At 45.4% G+C, this 20,020-nt stretch overlaps 1 protein-coding gene across 1 annotated transcript in view; it reads right to left on the reverse strand.

The window, feature by feature from the left end:
• The window catches only part of SINHCAF (SIN3-HDAC complex associated factor), a 103,840-nt gene that overhangs the window by 28,809 nt on the left and 55,011 nt on the right, over positions 1-20,020 (reverse strand). Inside the window, 1 exon segment of the mRNA XM_069230049.1 lies at positions 10,872-11,022. Within this exon segment, the coding sequence (XP_069086150.1) occupies positions 10,872-11,022 (151 nt within the window).

The raw sequence follows: 20,020 nt of genomic DNA on the forward strand, positions 1-20,020 counted from the left end.
GGGGAGCTGGAAGCGGGAAAAAAGAGCGACAAAAAAGAGCGGCAAAAAACGGCGGGAAAAGCGCGGTAGGAGCGGCGGGAAAAAGCGGCAAGACGGCGAAAAGGGAACAAGAGCCTACTAAAATCTACTAAAAAGGAGGGGCTGAGAGGGGAGGACGGCGCACGGCACTCGGGGGCACACGCACGGGATACAAGGAGAGAAAAGGGAATTTCAGTCACTCGGGGGCACACGCACGGGATACAAGGAGAGAAAAGGGATTTTTAGTCAGCACAAGCACAAGCACTCGGGGTACACGGGCAAGAAGGGGGGAGCACACTCACAGGAGAGGAAGGCAGTCAGGGACTGGAGGCGCTGCGTGAGCAGGGGAGCGACCTACCCGAGGGTCAGTGGTCGCTCCCCCAGCTACAACAACTGGATCCCAACTCACCTCTAACCTCTCACATATGTAGATTTTATGTTGGATTGCCACTACACCATAACGCCACAAGTGAGCAGTGGTGATTTAAAGTTTATATTGCCGAGCAGGAGTTTAGCAAATTTTAAGACAACTTCCACGAGGGAGGGTATTTCTCTTCATCTTCCCTTCTGTAGGTGTTTTTTAAACTGCCATGGTGGGTGTTCCCTTTGGGAGGAAAAATTAAATTCTACTGTACCCGTGTGATGGGGTGGAATTGTTATCCACCTTGTGTGGGAAAAGGAAACATACCCCTAGAGTGGGAGAACATTTCCAGTAATTACAAGTGTCCTTGACACTTCAATCTACCTCATTTCAATGTACCACACTCCATTCCAACATACATTATTCAAACGTGCCCAATCTATCCCACTCCACCCTAATCTACCCTACTCCACTCCAATCTATCCCACTCCACTCCTCCCCAATCTATCTCAACTCCAATCTACCCAACTCCACCCAACTTCACTCCAATCTACCTACTTCACTCTACCCCAATCTACCCCACTACACTCTACCCCAATCCAGTCCAATTCACCCAATCTAGCCCACACCCCTCCACCCCAGGCTACCAGTCGCGGCTCGCTTTGCTCATGAAGAGCGGGACCGGTGAGGTGCGTTGGTTGGCATGGTTGGTGGGAGGACGATCTAAAATTTTATAAAATAAAATAAAAAATGAACACTTACCTTTTCAATGCTGTGCTGCACCCCGCTCCGCACCTCTTCCCTGCTGGCTGCATGCAGGCACAGGCTCCCAGCCTGCCCTGCGGCCAATCCTGATGCTAGGGCGCTCCCAGGCAGACTGGGAGCCTGTGCAGGCTCTCTACAGCCCGGCAACTGTGTTGTTGGGCTGGAGAGAGTCTACCGTGCATGTTTGTTTGGCTGGCCCGAGACGGCCGGCCAAACATACATGCGCAGTGAGGGGGAACGCTGAGCACTCTCCCTCACTGCTCCTCACCCCAGATGCCCGCCCCTTTCACAACGAGGGGATAATAAACATAGTTTATATCCCCTCGGTGTGAAATTTTTGCAGCTTCTGGTGCTGGCGGGGGGCGACGCTTCTCCACCCTAATGGAGGCGCCGCCCCTGCAGTATACCACACACTATTTCACTCTACCCAATCTACCCTACTCCACTTCACTCCAGTCTAATACATACTACTCAAATCCACCCCCTCCTCTGTAATGTAATCCACTCTACCCCAATCGACCCCACTCCAATCTACCCTATGCCACTCCACCCCAAATTACCTTACTCCAATCCACCCCACCCAAATTACCCCACTCCAAACTACCCCGTCTACTCCACTCCAGGTGGGGTAACCTAATCTACCCCACTCAGTCTACCCCAAACCATCCCAATCTACTCCAAATCACTCCATCCACCTCCAATCTACCCCACTCTACTCCAGCTTACCCCATTCCACTCCAATCTATCCTACCATGATCCACCCTATCATTTCCACTCCAGTTTACCTCACTCCACTCTACTCCTCTCCACTCCAATCCATCCCACTCTAAGCAACCCCTCTCCACTGCAGTCTACCCCCAATCCACTGCACTCCACTCCACTTTCCCCCTACCTTCTCCACTTCACGCTACCTCAATAAATATCACTCCAAACTACCCCAAGCAATTTCTATCAACCTCACTCCACCCTAGTCTACTCCACCCTCTCCAATCTACCCACCCGCCCCTAACTACCCTACTCCAATATACACCACCCAATCTACTCACTCCAATCTAGCCCACTCATCACAATCTGTCCCAGACCACTCTATCCAAACCCACTCCAAAGTACTCTACCTCAATCTCCCCCTCCACTTCAGTCTACCCCAAACTACCCCATTCCAAACTGTCCCACTCCTATCTAACTCCACTCTACACCACTCCACTTCAGTGTGCCCCACTTCCCTCCAAGCAATCCTACCAAAATCCACCCAATCTATCCCACTCCAGTCTAACCCACTCCACCCCAATCTACCCCACTCCACAACAATCTAACCCACTCCAATGGACTCCTCTCCACTCCAATCTACCCCACTGCATGCCACTCTTCCCCAATCTACCCCTCTCCACTGCAATCTACCCCACTCTACTCCACTCTACCCTACCCCACTCCAATTTACTCTACTCCAGTCTGCTTTACTCCACTCAAATCGATCACACTCTACCCCAATCTACCCCACCCCACTCCAGTCTATCCCATCCCACTCCAGTCTACCCCACACCACTCGAATCTACCCCACGCTACTCCACTCCAATATACCCCATTCTAGCCCACTCCAAATGAACCCAATGTACCCCACTACATTCCATTCTACACTACTATAATCCAGTCTACCCCACTCATCTCCACTCCAGTCTAGCCCACTCCACTCACTCTACCCTAATCCGTCACACTCCACTCTTCTCCAGTCTTCCCCGCTCCACTCCAATCTACTCCAGTATAGACCACTCCTAACTACCCTGATTTACCCCACTCCAATCTACCCCCAATTTACTCCACTGCTATCTACCCCACCCCACTCCACGCCACTAACTTTTAGTCATGTTGAAACAGCAGACACACTGGTGTACAAGATGGCTAAAACATATTGCCAAAGCCAATAACTCTTGCATAGGCGAGTCCTACTGACATTGCCAATGCTTATTTTTCACTGCATTCATTGTCCTCTGTGATGCTATGTTTATCTGCGATATTTGCTTCCTTTTTCTGCAGCAGCATTCCTTGTTGGATATCCTTTCCAGAAGACCTTATACTGGGCTCTTTCTCAACCTTGTTTCAATGTAGCTTTAGAGGATTGCTGTTCAACACTTGTATCTTCCATCAACTTCAATTAAGAGCTACCAATATTTCTTAGGTGTTTTTTCTGCTTTTTGTGGCTATTTCCTCCTAACTTGGACCTTCTTAAGAAGACGCTTGACAACTTTAACATGCATTCTAAGTGCAGGGAGAAGCCATGATTACTGGGAGGAGTCGTATTTGCCAAGGACCCTCAAGAAGAAAACAAGAGAGACTGTCAAACTATCCAATCCTTGACAGCACTAAGTTTCACAAGAGACTCTGCATATTTCAATACCACAAGACAGCTGAACAGGGTTTCCTACCTTCATTAATGCCACTGTTCCTCTGAACCTTCCATTTTTCAGGTTACCTCTTTCTTTATTTTTAATGCCCTGTTTTGGTGAGTCACCATGAAAGATGGAGTGTGAAACTGTGTTTGTTCTACATTTACTAGTGCACTAGTTAAAGATAACTGCCATGTTTAAGATTAACTACCTTTTTACTGCTGTAGGTTTGACATTTCTCCAGACTAAACTTTGAAAAATTCTGTCCTGCAGTACAGAGAATCATATCTTTATGCATCCATCTTACCTGGCTCACGTTGGCCACCAGGCTTTTTGAGCTATATGCCCACGTTCACTCATTTCAGCCCTCTCAGTGCAAAGTTATGTGCTTCTGTGGACCAATGCCTCTCTCTTCTGTCAGCTCCTCCTGTGTTCTGCTCCAGTCACTACATTCCGGTGTCAGTGAATTCAAACCGGTGCACATAGAAGGTGTTAGGATGGGTTCTGAGTGCTGACAACTTGTTGACTCTGCAGGAGTAGCATTTCTTGATTTATGGTAGTCACACTGCAAGTCACTGTCCTCACAGAGAAGAACCAACTGTTCCTTTCTTCCTGCACTAATCCTTCTTAGGAGGGTTCAAAATAATCCTTAACTATTCTGTTGCGTGATTCTTTGTGCTTGAACCTTAGAACCCAGAATTCAAAAGCCTTACTGCATGGAGTTTGCCAAGTCCCTCCATTTCACTTTCCAATCTAAGCCCAACTGTTTTCAAATATATTTAAATGGTGTTGCAGCAATTGACTTTATATGGTTAGTGTTCTGAGCACTTATGAATGGGTAAATATGAAATAAAATGAATGTTCTTTTGAGTCTAAAAGGATTTGTCCTGTAATAGAGGGAGCAGTGCAATACAGCCAGATTGATTCTTGAAATAATTTTCTGGATTACACCCCTCCTTTTTATTACACTATTTACCCATCAAATCCATTTGATAAGACCTCTGAGTTGGTATAAGAGTATAATCTTCTACCCACCCCTTACGCAGCATAAGCTGGCTGCCCACAAAGCATTGGTCACAGGGCCTGGCCAGAGGCTAGCCCCTACAGCCAATGCCCACTCACACAGCACTACAAATGCAATGCTTATGACTTCATAATATTTATACCAGTAAGTAATAACACCAAAAATCATGATGTCATGAAATAACAACACAACAGGATGTAACAAATAACAAGTCATAACCAAACCAATACACAATATACTTCATTCATAGTCGCGGACAGCAACTCCACATTTTACAGACTACTCATTTACAGACCCCCAGGCCCCAAAACAAAGTTTCTGGAAGCACTCAATGTCTTTATGGAATCTAGCATCCAATTTACAAAATGCACTATTATTGGAGATTTTAGCTTTCACTTGGAAGATCTAAATTACAGAGATAACCTTGATTGAGAGTTTATCTTGTTTCAACCTCCTTCAACGGGTCAATGCTGATCCACACTCGGCCGGACATATTCTGGATGGCATTTTTACAAATCATCCTGATCTACAGCTGGAAGAAATCCTTCTCCTCACATAGATCGCATGGCGGTAGGGTTCAGTTTTAAATTTCACTCAAACAAACTCACTAGCAAGATTCCAGGCTTCATACGTTAGTAAAGGTTTGGAATAAAATAAACCTGATTGAGCTTAGCCTTACTTCAGAGGCAACCCAGCTACCTTTTTATAGGCGACTCCAACACTGCGGCCGCTGAATATAAGGAGTGGCTCATCCTAGCTGCTAATAAACTGGCTCCGGCTAAATCCGTTAAATCTCTTAGAAATAAGATGACTGCTCTTTGGTTCGTCCCAGTCTCAGAGAAATTAAAATGAACTGCAGAAAACAGGAAAGGGTCTGGAGGAGAAATTACTCCGCAGAGGAGAAAGTAAAATATAAACAACTAATTCATAATTACAAAAGTATGATAAAGAACAAAAAAAAAATAAACTTCTATACCGTAAAAAACATAAGGCGAAGAACTTGTCCAGAGAGTTTTTCAGGACAGTTCAGGAACTCGCATGTCTTATCTCATTTAGTAAGTTAATTTAATTCCTAGTCAAAATGTTTGCAATAATCTAGCAGATTTCTTTAAAGATAAGGTAGAATCTGTATACAGGGATTTTGACATCACATTAAATACTAGCACCCTCTTCATGGAGAATGAGTCAGCGAAGTTGAACTACCCAAAGCTTCTTAGTTTCCCTTCTCTCACCGCTGAAAGAGTGTTTGACCCGATTAAACTGACCAAATCAGGCACTCGCTCTGACCCCTGCCCACCAAACATACTTCATGAGATAGCAGATTCACTGTCTTACTCATTACTAAACCAGGTTATCAATACAGGTGTCTTCCCATTAGAGTGGAAAAAAACAAATATCTTGCCACTATTCAAAAAACCCACATTAGATCCCAATGAGAAAAGCTATTGTCCTATTTCACGCCTCAACACATGAATACTGTGGTATCAGAATACTTTGACCATAACAATATCTTGGACGGAGCCCAATTAGTCTTTAGAAAGGCTCACTTTCAGTAGCCACAGAGGAAATAAAGGACATTATGGATAATGGAGGTAAGGCTATGGTGATCCTACTGGACCTATCTGCAGCCTTTGACACCGTAAGCCACTCGGTCATGATGCAAAGAATTGCGACGATAGGAACAGGTGAGTCAGCCTATGACCTTATGCGCTCCTTCCGTCGGAAAGAGAGCAATTGGTCACACTAGGGGAATTTGCCTCCAACCCCTTCTCTCTGCCGTGCGCTGTTCCACATGGGTCTTTGCTTAGCCCCACTTTGTTTAATATCTATGTTGCTCCTCTTACAAAACTCATAAGATCCTTTGGCTTTTCCGCCATTTCATAGGTGGACGATATGCAAATTGTTATATCTATCAGGAGTAACATACAGGAGGTAGCATTGATGTTTAATGGTGGATGAGAAACCACTGTCTTAAATTCTGAAAAAACCGAGGTACTTCTGTTTGGTACTGACCCTACCTTCTGGAGTGATAATTGGTGGCCACAGAACCTGGGTCCTCCCCGTACCCCAGTTCTAAAAGTCAGGAATCCCGGGGTAATATTTGACTCTAAATTTACCTTTTCAGAACAGACTAATAACCTTATCTCTAGCTGTTTTTACCAGCTAAAAATCCAAAACAAAATTCTGCCCTTTCTCCCAGTATACCTCCAGAAATCAGTTATTTCTCTGGTTCGCAGCAGCACACCTTGTCAAAAACATCAAAATATTTCAATCAGCATCAAAAGCCCTACAGACGCTCCATTGGCTTCCAATAAAAAACACAGAGTGGCTTTCGAGGCTCTGTGCCTAATGCATAAGGCACTCCACGTACTGGCCCAAGATATCTGATGAATAAGGTCTCCTGGTACGTCCCAGGAAGAAGCCTTCGCTCAGCAACTGCTTGAACTGTCAAGGTGCCCAGAATTCAAACCACCTCATGAAGCAGCAGAAGGTTTGTATTCTTAACCAGCAAACTCTGGAAACAGCTTCCTTGATACCTTAGAAACCACTCAAACCTGTTGACTTTTAGTAAACTTCTCAAAACATGATTATTCCCACTTCCTACGTAGTCATAACGCACTACTCTCCTTACAGAACTCTTTTTCCTGCAGATGCTAGCGACAAGATGCCCTTGGACATACGCCACACTCTATAAAAATAAATATCATATCTCTACTGAATGTGCATCATTGGAACCTCTACGTTTTCTGCCAAAGCACAAACATTGCCAACTGCCCTTCCACAACAGAGAAGCTGGTTGTATTCCTCCACGGTAAAGTATGGCAGGCCTTCCGATGCACATTTTCCCAGCCCTGCCATATCATGCAAGGGATTGCAGAAGAGAGCAGGGAAAATAATCTGTAGCCCTCACACACAGGGAGAAATAAATCAGGCCATTAATTTTTTTATTTTCTGAAAATCTGCTTTGGGGATTTATTTCTGCAACAGAGAATAGGAAATCAAATGGCAGGCATTTCAGTTTTGCCAAAAGCACTTTTAGAAAAAGAAACCCTGCCGACACAGCAGTAATCTCTAAATATGGGGTGTAGTAGCTAGCTATACTTTAAATGATCATATCATGCAGAATATATACCTACAGAAAAATACCACAAAGTAGAGAAATAGGAGGAAACAAACCACTTCACAACAATTTGTGCATAAAGAAGCATGTACTTCTCATCTCATACGTCTTATGTTTATAACTTGTCGGTAGAAGAAAAAACTTAATTTCTGATTTCTGTTCAATTACCATGAAGATTAATAATTAGTTACTACCTAATGCAAGAAAGCATAAAGTCAAATGTGGTTATTTCACAAATGTAATAGCCCAAAGTGTCACAAGTCGTTTGCTGTCACAAACCTCAAACCTATTAAGACTAGACCAGATATAAACCCTACTCGTCTGTATTCCAAAGACAACTTTACCGCCAATTAAGTTATAAAGAATTCCATTTAGTATTTCTAATTCTACTTTGTCACCCATCTACTGGAACACCATGTGCATGTCTAGCAGTAGAATAACAGCACAGAAACACTGTGAAGACATCTTTGTGTTTAAATTGTTTAGCCCCTTATTGGGACAGACAAATACGACATGAACAATACCTCCCTCCTTTCAGTGTCTGTTTCTGGCTTGCAGAAGAGCTACTGCCCTATTCCCATCCTACCTTTTCCCAGCAAGACCATGGAAAGAGAGGTGACTTTACCTCCTGCTTCACAACCACCAATCTGGATCCTGATCCGGGAGGAGCTCCGAAACCACATTAGACAATATAAGGAGCAAGCTACTTCTCCACCTAGATAGATAACAAAATTGCCCTGACACTCCACCGCCACCCAAAATTCCTTCAAAGTCTCAAACACTGGTCCTGCACCCAACTAGATTTAATCAGTCTTCACCAAGTGACATAGATTTTTAAAGGATCACTCTTCTTGCGGCCCCCTATTTAACAACAGCAGATGCCCCTTTGCAGAAATCTTTGAGTAATGCCACATGAATTAAAAAAGTGTATGACAATGCAACACAAATCCACTTCCAAAATGGTTCAGAAAACCACAGCAATATAACCTTGTGCTTAGACTGTGTGTTCCACTGGATGAAAGAGACCTTCATTTGCATGAATTGCATTTAGGCAGGAATTCCAGTTACTGGAGGTGCCAAGTCTGGCACACTAGTGTTTGCCTGCCTCTTTCCCTCACCTAAAGTAAAGAACATGGGAATCTTTTAGATATCGACCTCACCTTTGACCATCAAGTCTATGGTGTAGCAAAGGGAGAGATTATTCAGCTCAGTCTTCCTTAGGAAAAACTCCTGCATCTCAATAATGGCCATAGGATCAAAATGATGGGAGTCCTTATCCTGGCAAGGGTTGACTACTGTAATCTTATTAATTGTTGTTTCCTCAAGAAACTAAATACCTACCTCCAAAAACGTCAGAATCAAGCAGCTAGAATGAGGTTAAATTCTGCATTTAGGATCATATCAAACATACCCTTAAAACGCCCCTCTGCCTGCATGTAGATAATATGATTACATATAGGAGTCTGTCCATCGTTCACAGTGCTTACTGGGGTCCTGCATTTTTGCAGAAATTGTCATCCTCACTATATCCCAACAAGAGATTTTCACTCAATGTCATCCAATCAGATATATCAAGAATCCTTCAAAAGGATGAAACACTGAGACATCCCTGTGCGTGGAAAGACTGACAATCTGTAACACACTCAACTACAACCTTAAAGGTGTACCCAACTGCAAGAAGTTAAGCACGTTACTGAAAACTATACTTTTCATGCTTGCCTTCAACTGCACTCAACACACAGCAAGAACTGTGAATAATGAATTTTGGATATAGCTAAAGACCACTCCAATTCATCTCAAAACTCTTCCCTTCCAGTCATTTAACTGTATTTGCCTATATGCCCATAACACGGCGTCAGTATTCATAGTTGCCATTGAAGAAGTTGCGTCAATTGTTGACAATGGAGGAAAGGCAGGGTTGATCCTGTTGGATCTATCTGCAGCTTTTGATACAGTCCATCATGCAGTGTTAATAGACTGATTCAAAGCCATGCGTATTGAAGGATCTGCCCTAAAGCTATTACATTAATTTCTTTCAGACAGAGAACAATTTGTCTCAGTCGGATCCTTTCTCGTTGCCGTGTAGGGTTCCTCACAGTTCTTCCCTGAGTCCCACCCTTTTTAACATTTATGTCATTCCCCTGGCCAGGCTGATTCACTCCTTTGGCTTCTTCACAATCTCATATACGGATGACACACAAATTTTGGTGTCAATCTTAACCGCTATGGGGTAGCTGTATGACCAAAGTAGTTAGCTGATGAGAGACAACCGTCTTAAAATGAATTCAAAGAAGACAGAGGTCCTTCTGTTCGGAAAGGACTCTTCCTTTTGGTATATGTCCTAGTGGCCTAAAGATCTGGGCACTCATCCAGCGACCAGTTCCCAAAATCAGAAACCTGGGAGTTATTGTTGACGCCAAATTAACCTTCTTTACCCAGGCAGATAGCTCACTTCTTCTTGTTTCTTTCTGTTGAAATCCCTGAGGAAAATTCTTTTGAATTACAGAAAGGGGTAATTATTGTACTGGTGCTTTTTAGGTTGGATTATTGCAATGCACTTTATATGGGCATTCATCAACAATCTATGAGTAAGCTACAAATCATGCAGAACACAGAAGCCCACCTTTTATAAAAAATTCCTAAGTTTAAGTCTTTGTCACATGTACTGTCAGAAGTACACTGGCTTCCTATTAGGAAACGAGTAGCTTTTAAGGCCTCATCAACAGCTCACCAAGCCCTTCATGATGGTGGCCCTAAGTACCTTACAAATAAAATTAGATGGTACACACCGAGGAGGACACTCCGTTCAGCCACGTCAAGTTCAACTGAATTACCTAAAATGATCAAAGCTTGATTGGGGTGGAAAAAGCTTTGTTTATTCAACATGTAAACTTTGGAATAGAATGCCTCAGCACTTTAGAACTCAGTCCAATTATACCAATTTTAGAAATCAGCTTAAAACCTGGCTTTTTTCATCCACAATGACCGATTAGGGCGGTTACAGTGGTACTTCTGGCTGGACATCAGCACCAAAAACGCTCTGGGGATTCGCGTGCTCTATAAACAGTTAACATTATGTCAGCACTCTGAAACTTCCTAAAGGCAGCACAGAAAGCATTACAACATGCCTTAAAAATAAATTTATGTTTTAATAAATAAATAAATGTTCACTGCTAGGCAAGTATGTTGCCATTTACCCACCTTTTCCAGTAGGTGTGATCAAGGAAAGAGAAGGCTGCGTTTCTGCTTGGGCTCGAGCTAACCTCCATGTCTGAGCAGTCATCTGAATGATTACTGTAACAAGGGGACTGAGCAGGGGAGACACTGGAGGTGGAGCTGTGGGCATCTGAATCTAGAACAAGAAGAGGGGGAGATGCAAATCCATTATTAGCTTGCAGAAGATTGTCAAACCTAGTGGCTCTGCAAGCTGTATTTCTTCATTTCTCTTGCAGCTTCGTGGAGTAGTCAAGATGTTGCAAAACAACGTCCACAATGCGATTTCTTTCTACATTCCTCTACTTTGCATCCACTGAACATATTTACTTTGGAGATACTTTATCCAGCAGCAAATATCTGCAAATTGTTCCTTGTACAGTGCTACTTTAGTCTAAATGATAATAAGGCAATCTCATTTCACAGAGTGCCACACGTGTTCTTTGTTTTTTATTACAGTATTGCTACACAACTATAAAAAGTAATTAATTCAACAAAATTTAATTTCAATACTTAGTGTACGACTGAAGAAAATCAAAGAATTATAACATGTAGACGATAGTTCACAATTCATATTAACGTATATGGAAACATATGGAAAATACTACTTACCCTGTAGCCATCGGTTTGTGATATGTGGTACTATAGATTAACATGATCTCTGTATGCTCCTGACATCTAGTGCTGGGCCCAGACATGTGCATCTTGTTTTACTTAGAAGAAAAACAGTCACAAGACCTCCACAGTGTAGCAGGACATGGGCTTCATCTCAGATTGTTTTCAGCTCAGCAGGCAAATAGTGCAAGTGGAGAGCTATGTTGAATACAGTGCATGCTGTGCATTGTAAATAGAAAGAATGTGGGAAAAACACCTGTGATCATCACTGGTTTTCGGGGGAAAGGGTAGCTGCATGTGAATCTACAGGTCTACAATGATGGTTACAGGGTGACATGCTCTACATAGACTGAACAGCCGTTCCTCCTCAAAGTTGTGGCTAGCAAGCAGATTGTGTACATGTTACGAATAGTGTTGTTACGACAGCTTGGCCAACTAAAGCCTTGACAAGCTACAATATAGTAGTGCTTGGTGAATATGTGTCAGGCTGACCAAGTGGCAGGCTTGGAGATATCTGTTAAGGGGATGTTACCCAGGAAAGCCAAAGAGGCACATGGCACCATTCTTGCACGTATAGTGGGCCTTAAGGTGCAAGGGATGTGTCTGATTGGCCTTAGCATAGGAAGACTTGACAACCCATTTCTCAGTACCCAATTCAGAGATGGGGTGGGCCATGTGGGGTCTGGCAAAGACTACAAAAAAACTGAGTGGACTTACGAAAAGGGTTTGTTTTTATAGAGGATCACCCTCTTAACATCTAGGGTGACTTTTCCACTAAGGATTCTTTTTGTTGGAAGAAGAAGGGCAGCTCAATGGTCTGGTTCAAGTGAAAAGGTGAGACAACCTTTGGTAGAAACTTGTGGTTGGTCCAAAGGGTGAATCTGTTCTTGTGAATGTGGATGAAGGGTTCTTATATTGTAAGAGCTTGGAGTGACTAAGGCATCTGATGGAGGTGAGTGTCATTAAGAAAACTACTTTCCAAGACAAAAACTTCAGGTCGCATGAGTTTAGTGGCTCCAAAGGTGGGCCCATGAGCTGTGTGAGGACCACATTCAGGGGCATATTTATACTCTGTTTGTGCCGAATGTGCATCAAAAAGTTTGACACACATTCGGCGCAAACCGTGCACCATATTTAAACTTTGACACCAAAGCCAGCGGATGTCAAAATTCCTCCGTGTGAGTCATTTTTTGGATGCGGGAAACTGCCTTGCGTTAATGACATGCAAGGTAGGCGTTCCCGCCTAAAAAATGGCTCTAAGGCCTGTGCGCCTTATTTATACTCCTGCGTCATTTTGACGCACAGGAGAGGGCGGGCCTTAAAAATGGCGCACAGCCTGATGTGCGCCGTTTTTTAACGCCTGGGTCAGGGCAGGTGTTGAGGGACCTGTGGGCTCACTTCCATGATCTCCGACCATGGAATGAAACCAGAGGTTCCCTTCCCTGCACCCAGGGACACTCCCTGCCACCCTCGCCCACCCCTGGAGGACACCCATGGGTGGGGGGACCCATCCCAGGTAAATACAGGTAAGTTGAGGTAAGTATTTAAAAAAAAAAAAAATTAAAGTGGCATGGGGGGGCCTAATTTGGGCCCCCCTACATGCCACTGTGCCCAATGACCCTACCCAGGGGACAGAAGGCCACTGGGCAAGGGGGCATGACTCCTGTCTTTGCTAACACAGGAGTCATTTCAATGGGGGTTGTGCGTCATAAAATGGCGCAAGTCCGGTTTGAGGCATGATTTTTGCCTCAAACCTGACTTGCACCATTTTTTGACGCACAACCCCCTTTTTCCCCTACGCCGGTGCTGCCTGGTTTGAGTAATTTTTTTTAAATCAGACCAGTCTGCAGTGCCGGCTAACGTCATTGCTTAAATAGGGCGCCCGCAATGCACGTAGGAATGGCGTTACCCGGCGGTAAAACTTTTGACGCAAACCAGCGCAGGCGCTGGTTTGCGTCAAAAAGTATAAATAAGTATAAATATGGGCCTCCGATTCCGTAGTGTGCGTTTTGGGAGGTATTGCCCTTTTGAGGCCTTCCATGAAAGCTTAAATGACAGAGACTTTGAAAATTAATGAGAGATGTCTCTAATGTAAGCATGCTAAAACTACAGTAAGGTGTAGACATATGGAAGTGTAAGCAAGGCATGCCATGTATAGATGTACGATGTAGAAGTCTCATGTAGAAAGACATTACAAGGGTCTACCTATTCAGAGATGCAGTAGTGCATAAATCTCTTCCACTTAGCTGCACAACAAACAAAAGTTGTAGGTTTGTGTTCCTATTGTAAGATGAGCATGCACTCCTCTGGATGTTTGCGGAAACCAAACTCTAGGGACTCAGGTGCCAGATTGTGAGGTTTAGCTCTTTTGGATATATGTGTCTGGGCGGGCACTCATGCCAAATGAGAAGGTCCAGCCTCACATGGTGTCCTCAGGAGCACTGAGTGCCAGGGCTGCCTTGTCCACGTTGGTGCTCCCAGAATGAGGATCATGGACATCTGCCTGATGTTCCTCACTATGTACAGGATGAGAAGGAGAAGAAGAGCTTGCACAGAATCTGGCCAGTGTTTGGATTAATAAAAAAATTTTTGCACGTCATTGAGGACCTCAGAGTATTTCAAAGACCAGTCTCTTTCTAGTGTCCAATAGACATCAGAGGAGGCTTTGACAGCGGTTTCAATGCCATTGATGATGTGGCTTTCTGGGTCGATTTTGACTCTAAGAGGGTCTTTGTTGGATCCTTTCTGTTGAGGCTCCCTTGAGGAATGACGACAACGCAGTCTCTCAGTCTGGAATGTGCTGGTCAGAAGAGCCAAATACTAAGGTTTATGAAATTATTAGCTTGACTCAGGACTTGAAGCCCGAATGAGGGCTGACCTCTGTCTCACAGTGAGTTCTTGCACTTCTTCCTCTTCTGCTTTAGAGGCCTCTGAACTCTCATCTCCTTGGGTGGCTGGCTTTTTCTTCCTTGTCACCAAGCAGGTACTAGGCCCGAAGATGTTGGGTGTATCAGAGGAGGCTTGCCTGGCATCTTATGGTGAGCCCACTGTTGTTCCCTCCCATACAGAAGGGGCTTTTTTCAGCGGAATGCATGGCAGGTATTGCAGGAAGTCTCCTCAATGTTGGCAAGAGGTTCAGATTACAAATATCATGCTGGTCGCTTCAGGAGTTGTTAGCGTTACACCTAAGGCAAAACTATAAGGATGTAAGTTTCATACCCTTGCTATAGCTGCATTCTCCAAGACATGCCTGAGAACTTTGAGGGTCACTAAGGGCCAGAGTCCAAGGGCACCGTGTGTCGAAGTCTAATGGTTAGTGACTGTCAAGGCAGCAGTCCCAGGTGTTGTAGGTAATAATTCTTGGTGACATAGTATTGCTGATCCTGTCATAGGGTTTTTAAAAAGAGTGATGGCAACAAGGAGAATGGTGTGGAACACATCAGTGCAGGAGCTGTGTTTTCTAACGTCCAAACCCAATTGCAGAAGAAAACAGTCCAACGTGGCAGCTATATTTTGGTGGATTTTGGAATAGGGTGGACTTACAACAAGTCTTGCAAATCAAACTTCTAAGAAAAACAAGTTGCAACTAACTGTGCCCAACACGAGATTGCAGGAGTTTGCAGTGTATATATATCTACAGCAGTACATGCTACGAGCATATATGTAAATGTGGAAAACACAGTTAACGTGACATTATGGTTCAAAATCCAAATCTCAGAACCTCATAAAGTCGCCACCATAACACACTGCCAAAATGATCTGCTCACGACCTCGCAGATGAGATAGAAATCGTCAGAAATAACATTGATGACATGACATTATTTAATACAGCTTTGTTATAAGTCCAATAATTAGTATGAATATTATCAGTTTACAAGCATCCCACTTAGAATCAAGTTATGGTTTTGATGGCAGGTGTGTACGACCTTCATCCAACCACTAATTTGCCTCTAAAAAAAATATAAACTAAATGAAAAAAACATGTTTTAAATATTGTTATGGTTCAGATCGTGCAAAGACTGTAACATTCACATGTGGAAAAAACTTAAGAAATTCCCTGAATATAACACAGTTGAAGTGATGTTATGATGTTACATAAGAGCCTTAAAACCCGCTCCCTAGAAAGTCACCAGTTAGGATCCACTACACTACATTGCATACCATATACGGAAGTCACCCCTCTGGACGGCCTTTAGCCTTTAGGCAGTATACACTATATTGTATGTGAGGGCATAGCTGCATGAGCAATATGCCCCCACTGTGTCCTTGCCAGACCTGGGACATAGTGAGTAAACAGAGCAGCCATTTTAAATGCATGTGCTGGACACTGGTCAGTACGAGTTTCACAGCTACATGATGGCTACTCTGAACCCCGGGTTGTTTGGTATCAAACAACTGAGAATGATAAATCCAAACTGGCACCAGTACTGGATTTATTATAAAATGTGCCCAGGGGTCAACTTAGAGGTGCCCCCTGCAAAAGTTAACTACCCTGGCGTGGTTGCTGGCCGATCCCAACCAGCCTGCCACCTCCAGACACAAGTCTGAACCCCTGGGGTGAGAGCTCCTGTCCTCTGGTATTCAGACCAATGCCATTCCTGGGTGGAGGTGATAACACCCCCTCCCTCAGGATTTTGCACTGCCCTGCTGGTGAGCTTCAAAGGGCTTACCACCCTTGAAACACGACCCCATAGTAGAAGATGGCTTTCCCTGTTGCAAACCCCCACTTTTGACTGGCGCAACGGCAGGAAAACCAAACAAATGGTAGGAAGTGTGGCCCCACCTGGCATGCACTACCCTTAAGGTGTTGCCTACAAGGAGGACACTCCATTTAATTTTCCTCCATGTTGGATGGAAGGAAAATAATCAATCAGGGATAGGAAAGCAACCCTCCCAACAGGAAGTGGTCACTTTAGTGGGTGTAACCACCCAAAGGTAGGGTGACCCATTGATCACTACCGGGTTCCCCCTAAAATGCCCAATAAATACAGCATTTAGTAGGCATCCCTAGACCAGGAAATCAGATTCGACAAACAAAAGAAGACCAGCACCAAGAAGATCCAAGACACGAGAACTGTGGACGGGACATGGTGCAACAAAGAAAAGGTGCCAAACCCTGCCTGCTGCACCAAGGACCCGGCAATTGCTACTGAGGAGCTGCTGGATAACTGGAAAAACTCTAAAGAACCCCAGGGAACCTCCAGGCATTTAAAATCACCATAGAACCCCCTCCAGAGTGGCGGTACCATTCTACAACAGCAAGAAACCAGCAAGCCATTGAGGGTCACTTCACTGACCATTCGATAACTCCCGAACCAGACGACGCAGCTGGACCAAACAACACATTGAAGACCACGAGGACAATCTCTGCTAGTGTGCCAAGTTTGGTAGCACTGTGCCCTCCAGTGGTCAAACCATACCAATACCCTGGGTATTGGTCAGCTAATGTCAGACATTGAGAAAACCAGCCAGCCCGGGGCTGAAAAAGGACTAGGAGGAAGCCCCAGTTAAGGGACTTCAGAAACACCATAGACCTCCTGCCAGAGTGCCCCTGTTGTCCTGCAAACAACCCTTGAACCAACTTACCTCCTACTTCTGAGGGCATCCTTGCGCACAGCTCCTCGCTCACCGATTCACACTGCACCCAGCTGCCCTGTGCCTGCACCGTAGAACCTGCTGTGCCCTAACGGTCCCTCACCCCTTGCAACCTCGACATTCCAAGGGGACCCCAAGGAACCATCTTTAAACTTACCTGTGCAGTGGTTTTCCAAGTGGTCCCCCGCATTGGCCCTGCACCAGCTCCAGGTACCTTCTCCAGCTGCTCCCGCCGAAACCAGGGGCCACCCAAACTTCTGCAGCTGGCAGTGTGCCCACCAAGGACCTCGACCAACCTGCAAAAGAAGAATTTGGCAAAACAAGCGTACGATTTAAAGGTGATCTTCCATTGAGTCCTATGGTGTGTAATTACGCAAAAAAGGACTATTTTTAATAAACTTCAAAAATTCTTATCTCAAAAAGTACTTAACCAATGTTTATAATCTTGGTCTTAAAATTACATAAAAATCTGAAGTATTTTTATAAATTGATCTTGAGTTATTCCTTTGAGTGTGTGAGTTGGAGGATTGATAGTGCGAGTACTTCTCCAAGACTGGCCTAATTGCTCGACCAAGCTACCTTAAAAAGTAGAGCATTAGGTGATCTAGTTTTACCTCCGTAGACCAACGTGTGGTTGCCTGAAGCCCGTGCACAGTGTGCCTAGCTTTGCACACAGCCTCCTACACTACGATGTGCACAATGTCATGGATGATGCAGTAGCCAATTTGCTGGTGGCAGTTAAAGCTAGGAGGAAGGAAGGCAAGTATCACAGCTATGGTTCTGAATCATTGTCCATGAAACAGCAAGCACATCTAAAAGGGGCAAATATGGCCACAGTGAGTAAATTAGGTTCCTCCTCGGCCGCCTTCACGGCTCCCAGGGGTTCTAGGCTGGGTGCTTGAGGGAGACTCATCCACTGATCTTTTCCCACTGTGAGATAAGCCAAGAAAGTGATCCTTTGGAGTGTTTTTTGATTGGCTTTCTATTATCAAGTACATGCGTTTGCGGCTCGCTCCGCTCATAAGGTGCGGGGCATGTGTGGTGCGCGGGGATGGGGTGGGGTTGGGGCAGAGGCTGGGGGAGGTAACATTTAATTTAAAAAAAAATAAAAGATAAAAATAAAAAAAACTTACCTGATCCGCCGAGCCGCTCCTCTTTCTCACGTGGCTGCAGGCAGAGGCTCCCTTGCCGCCAATCCTGACACTGCTCAGAACAGCGTCAGGATTGGCTGGGAGAACCCGGCCAGGGTACTCCCAGGCAGACTGGGAGCCTGTGCAGCTCTCTCCGCCTGGCAACACAGTGCCGGGCTTGAGAGAGCCTACTGCACATGTGTGTTTGGCCGGCCCGAGACAGCCAGCTAAACATACATGCACAGTGAGAGGAGTGCTGTGTACTCCCCTCACTGCTCATCACCCCCGAGACCCCGCCCCTTTAACAAATGAACAATAGTAAACATGGTGTATTATCATTTTGTTTGTTAACCCCTTCTGTGCCGCGGACGTAGTGGTTACGTCCTGCGGCACAGTGCTGCTGTGCCGAGGACGTAACCACTACGTCCTCGGCACACAGCCCAGAGGGAGCGCTCTCGCTCCCTCTGTGGGGTTCCCCCCCACCCCCCCAAGTCAGGGATGGAAGGGGAAGGCCTTCCCCTCCCACCCCCGACCCCCCCCCAACCCCCCCTGTGACGTCAGCGCGCGAGCGCGCGCTGATTAGTCACAGGGTCTCCCCCATCGCGCTGGAAGCAGAGCTTCCAGCGCGATTGAAAAATAAATGCTTTTGCATTTCTTTTTCAATCCCATGGGGGAGGCCCCGAGAGGCTTCAAAGGGAAGGAAATGTATTTCCTTCCCTTTGAAGTCTCTCACAGGTTTCAAAGCTGGATTGCTTGCAATCCGGCTTTTGAAACCCCACTAGACACCAGGGATTTTTTTTTTTTTCTTGAAATTGGCAAAAGGGAGCGACCCCTTGGGCAAGGGTCGCTCCCAGGGGGGCATTTTTTTAGGAAGGCCTTTTCTGCCCCCCCTGGGGGCAGATTGGCCTATTATTAGGCCGATCTGCCCCCAGGGGGGGCAGAAACCTCTAGGCACCAGGGACCATTTTTTTTTTTTTTTTTTTTTTGTGATGAATTCTTTTTTTTTAGGTGGGGAGCGATCCCTTAGGCAAGGGTCGCTCCCCTACGGGGCAATATATATTTAGGCCATTTCTGCCCCCCCTTGGGGGCAGATTGGCCTATTTTGATAAGGCCAATCTGCCCCCAAGGGGGGCAGAAACCATTAGACACCAGGGAGTTTGTTTTTGCGCGCGAATGTCACGCAAGGGTCGCTCCCAGGGGGGGCAATTTTTTGGGAAGGCCTTTTCTGCCCCCCCTGGGGGCAGATCGGCCTATTATTAGGCCGATCTGCCCCCCAGGGGGGGAAGAAACCTCTAGGCGCCAGGGCAAATTTTTTTTTTGTGTTTTTTTTTTTTGTTCTTTTTTTTTTTTTTAGAGATGGGGGAGCGACCCATCAGGCAAGGGTCGCTCCCCTGGGGGGGCAAATTGTATTTAGACCATTTCTGCCCCCCTGGGGGCAGATTGGCCAATTTTAGGTCAATCTGCCCCCTAGGGGGCAGAAACCACTAGGCACCGGGGATTTGTTTTTTGGCGCCAATGTCACGCAGGGGGAGCGACCCCGTAGGCAAGGGTCGCTCCCGGGGGGGGGTGTGGGGCTGGGGGGGCAAATTTATTTTAGGCCATTTCTGCCCCCCCGGGGGACAGATCGGCCTATTATTAGGCCGAACTGCCCCCGGGGGGGGGGGCAGAACACTCTAGGCGCCAGGGCAATTTTTTTTTTTGTGTTTTTTTTTTTTTTGTTGTTTCTTTTTTTAGAGATGGGGAGCGACCCCATCAGGCAAGGGTCGCTCCCCTGGGGGGGCAAATTGTATTTAGACC

Source organism: Pleurodeles waltl, chromosome 4_1, assembly GCF_031143425.1.
Source record: "Pleurodeles waltl isolate 20211129_DDA chromosome 4_1, aPleWal1.hap1.20221129, whole genome shotgun sequence".
Lineage (NCBI taxonomy): Eukaryota > Metazoa > Chordata > Amphibia > Caudata > Salamandridae > Pleurodeles > Pleurodeles waltl.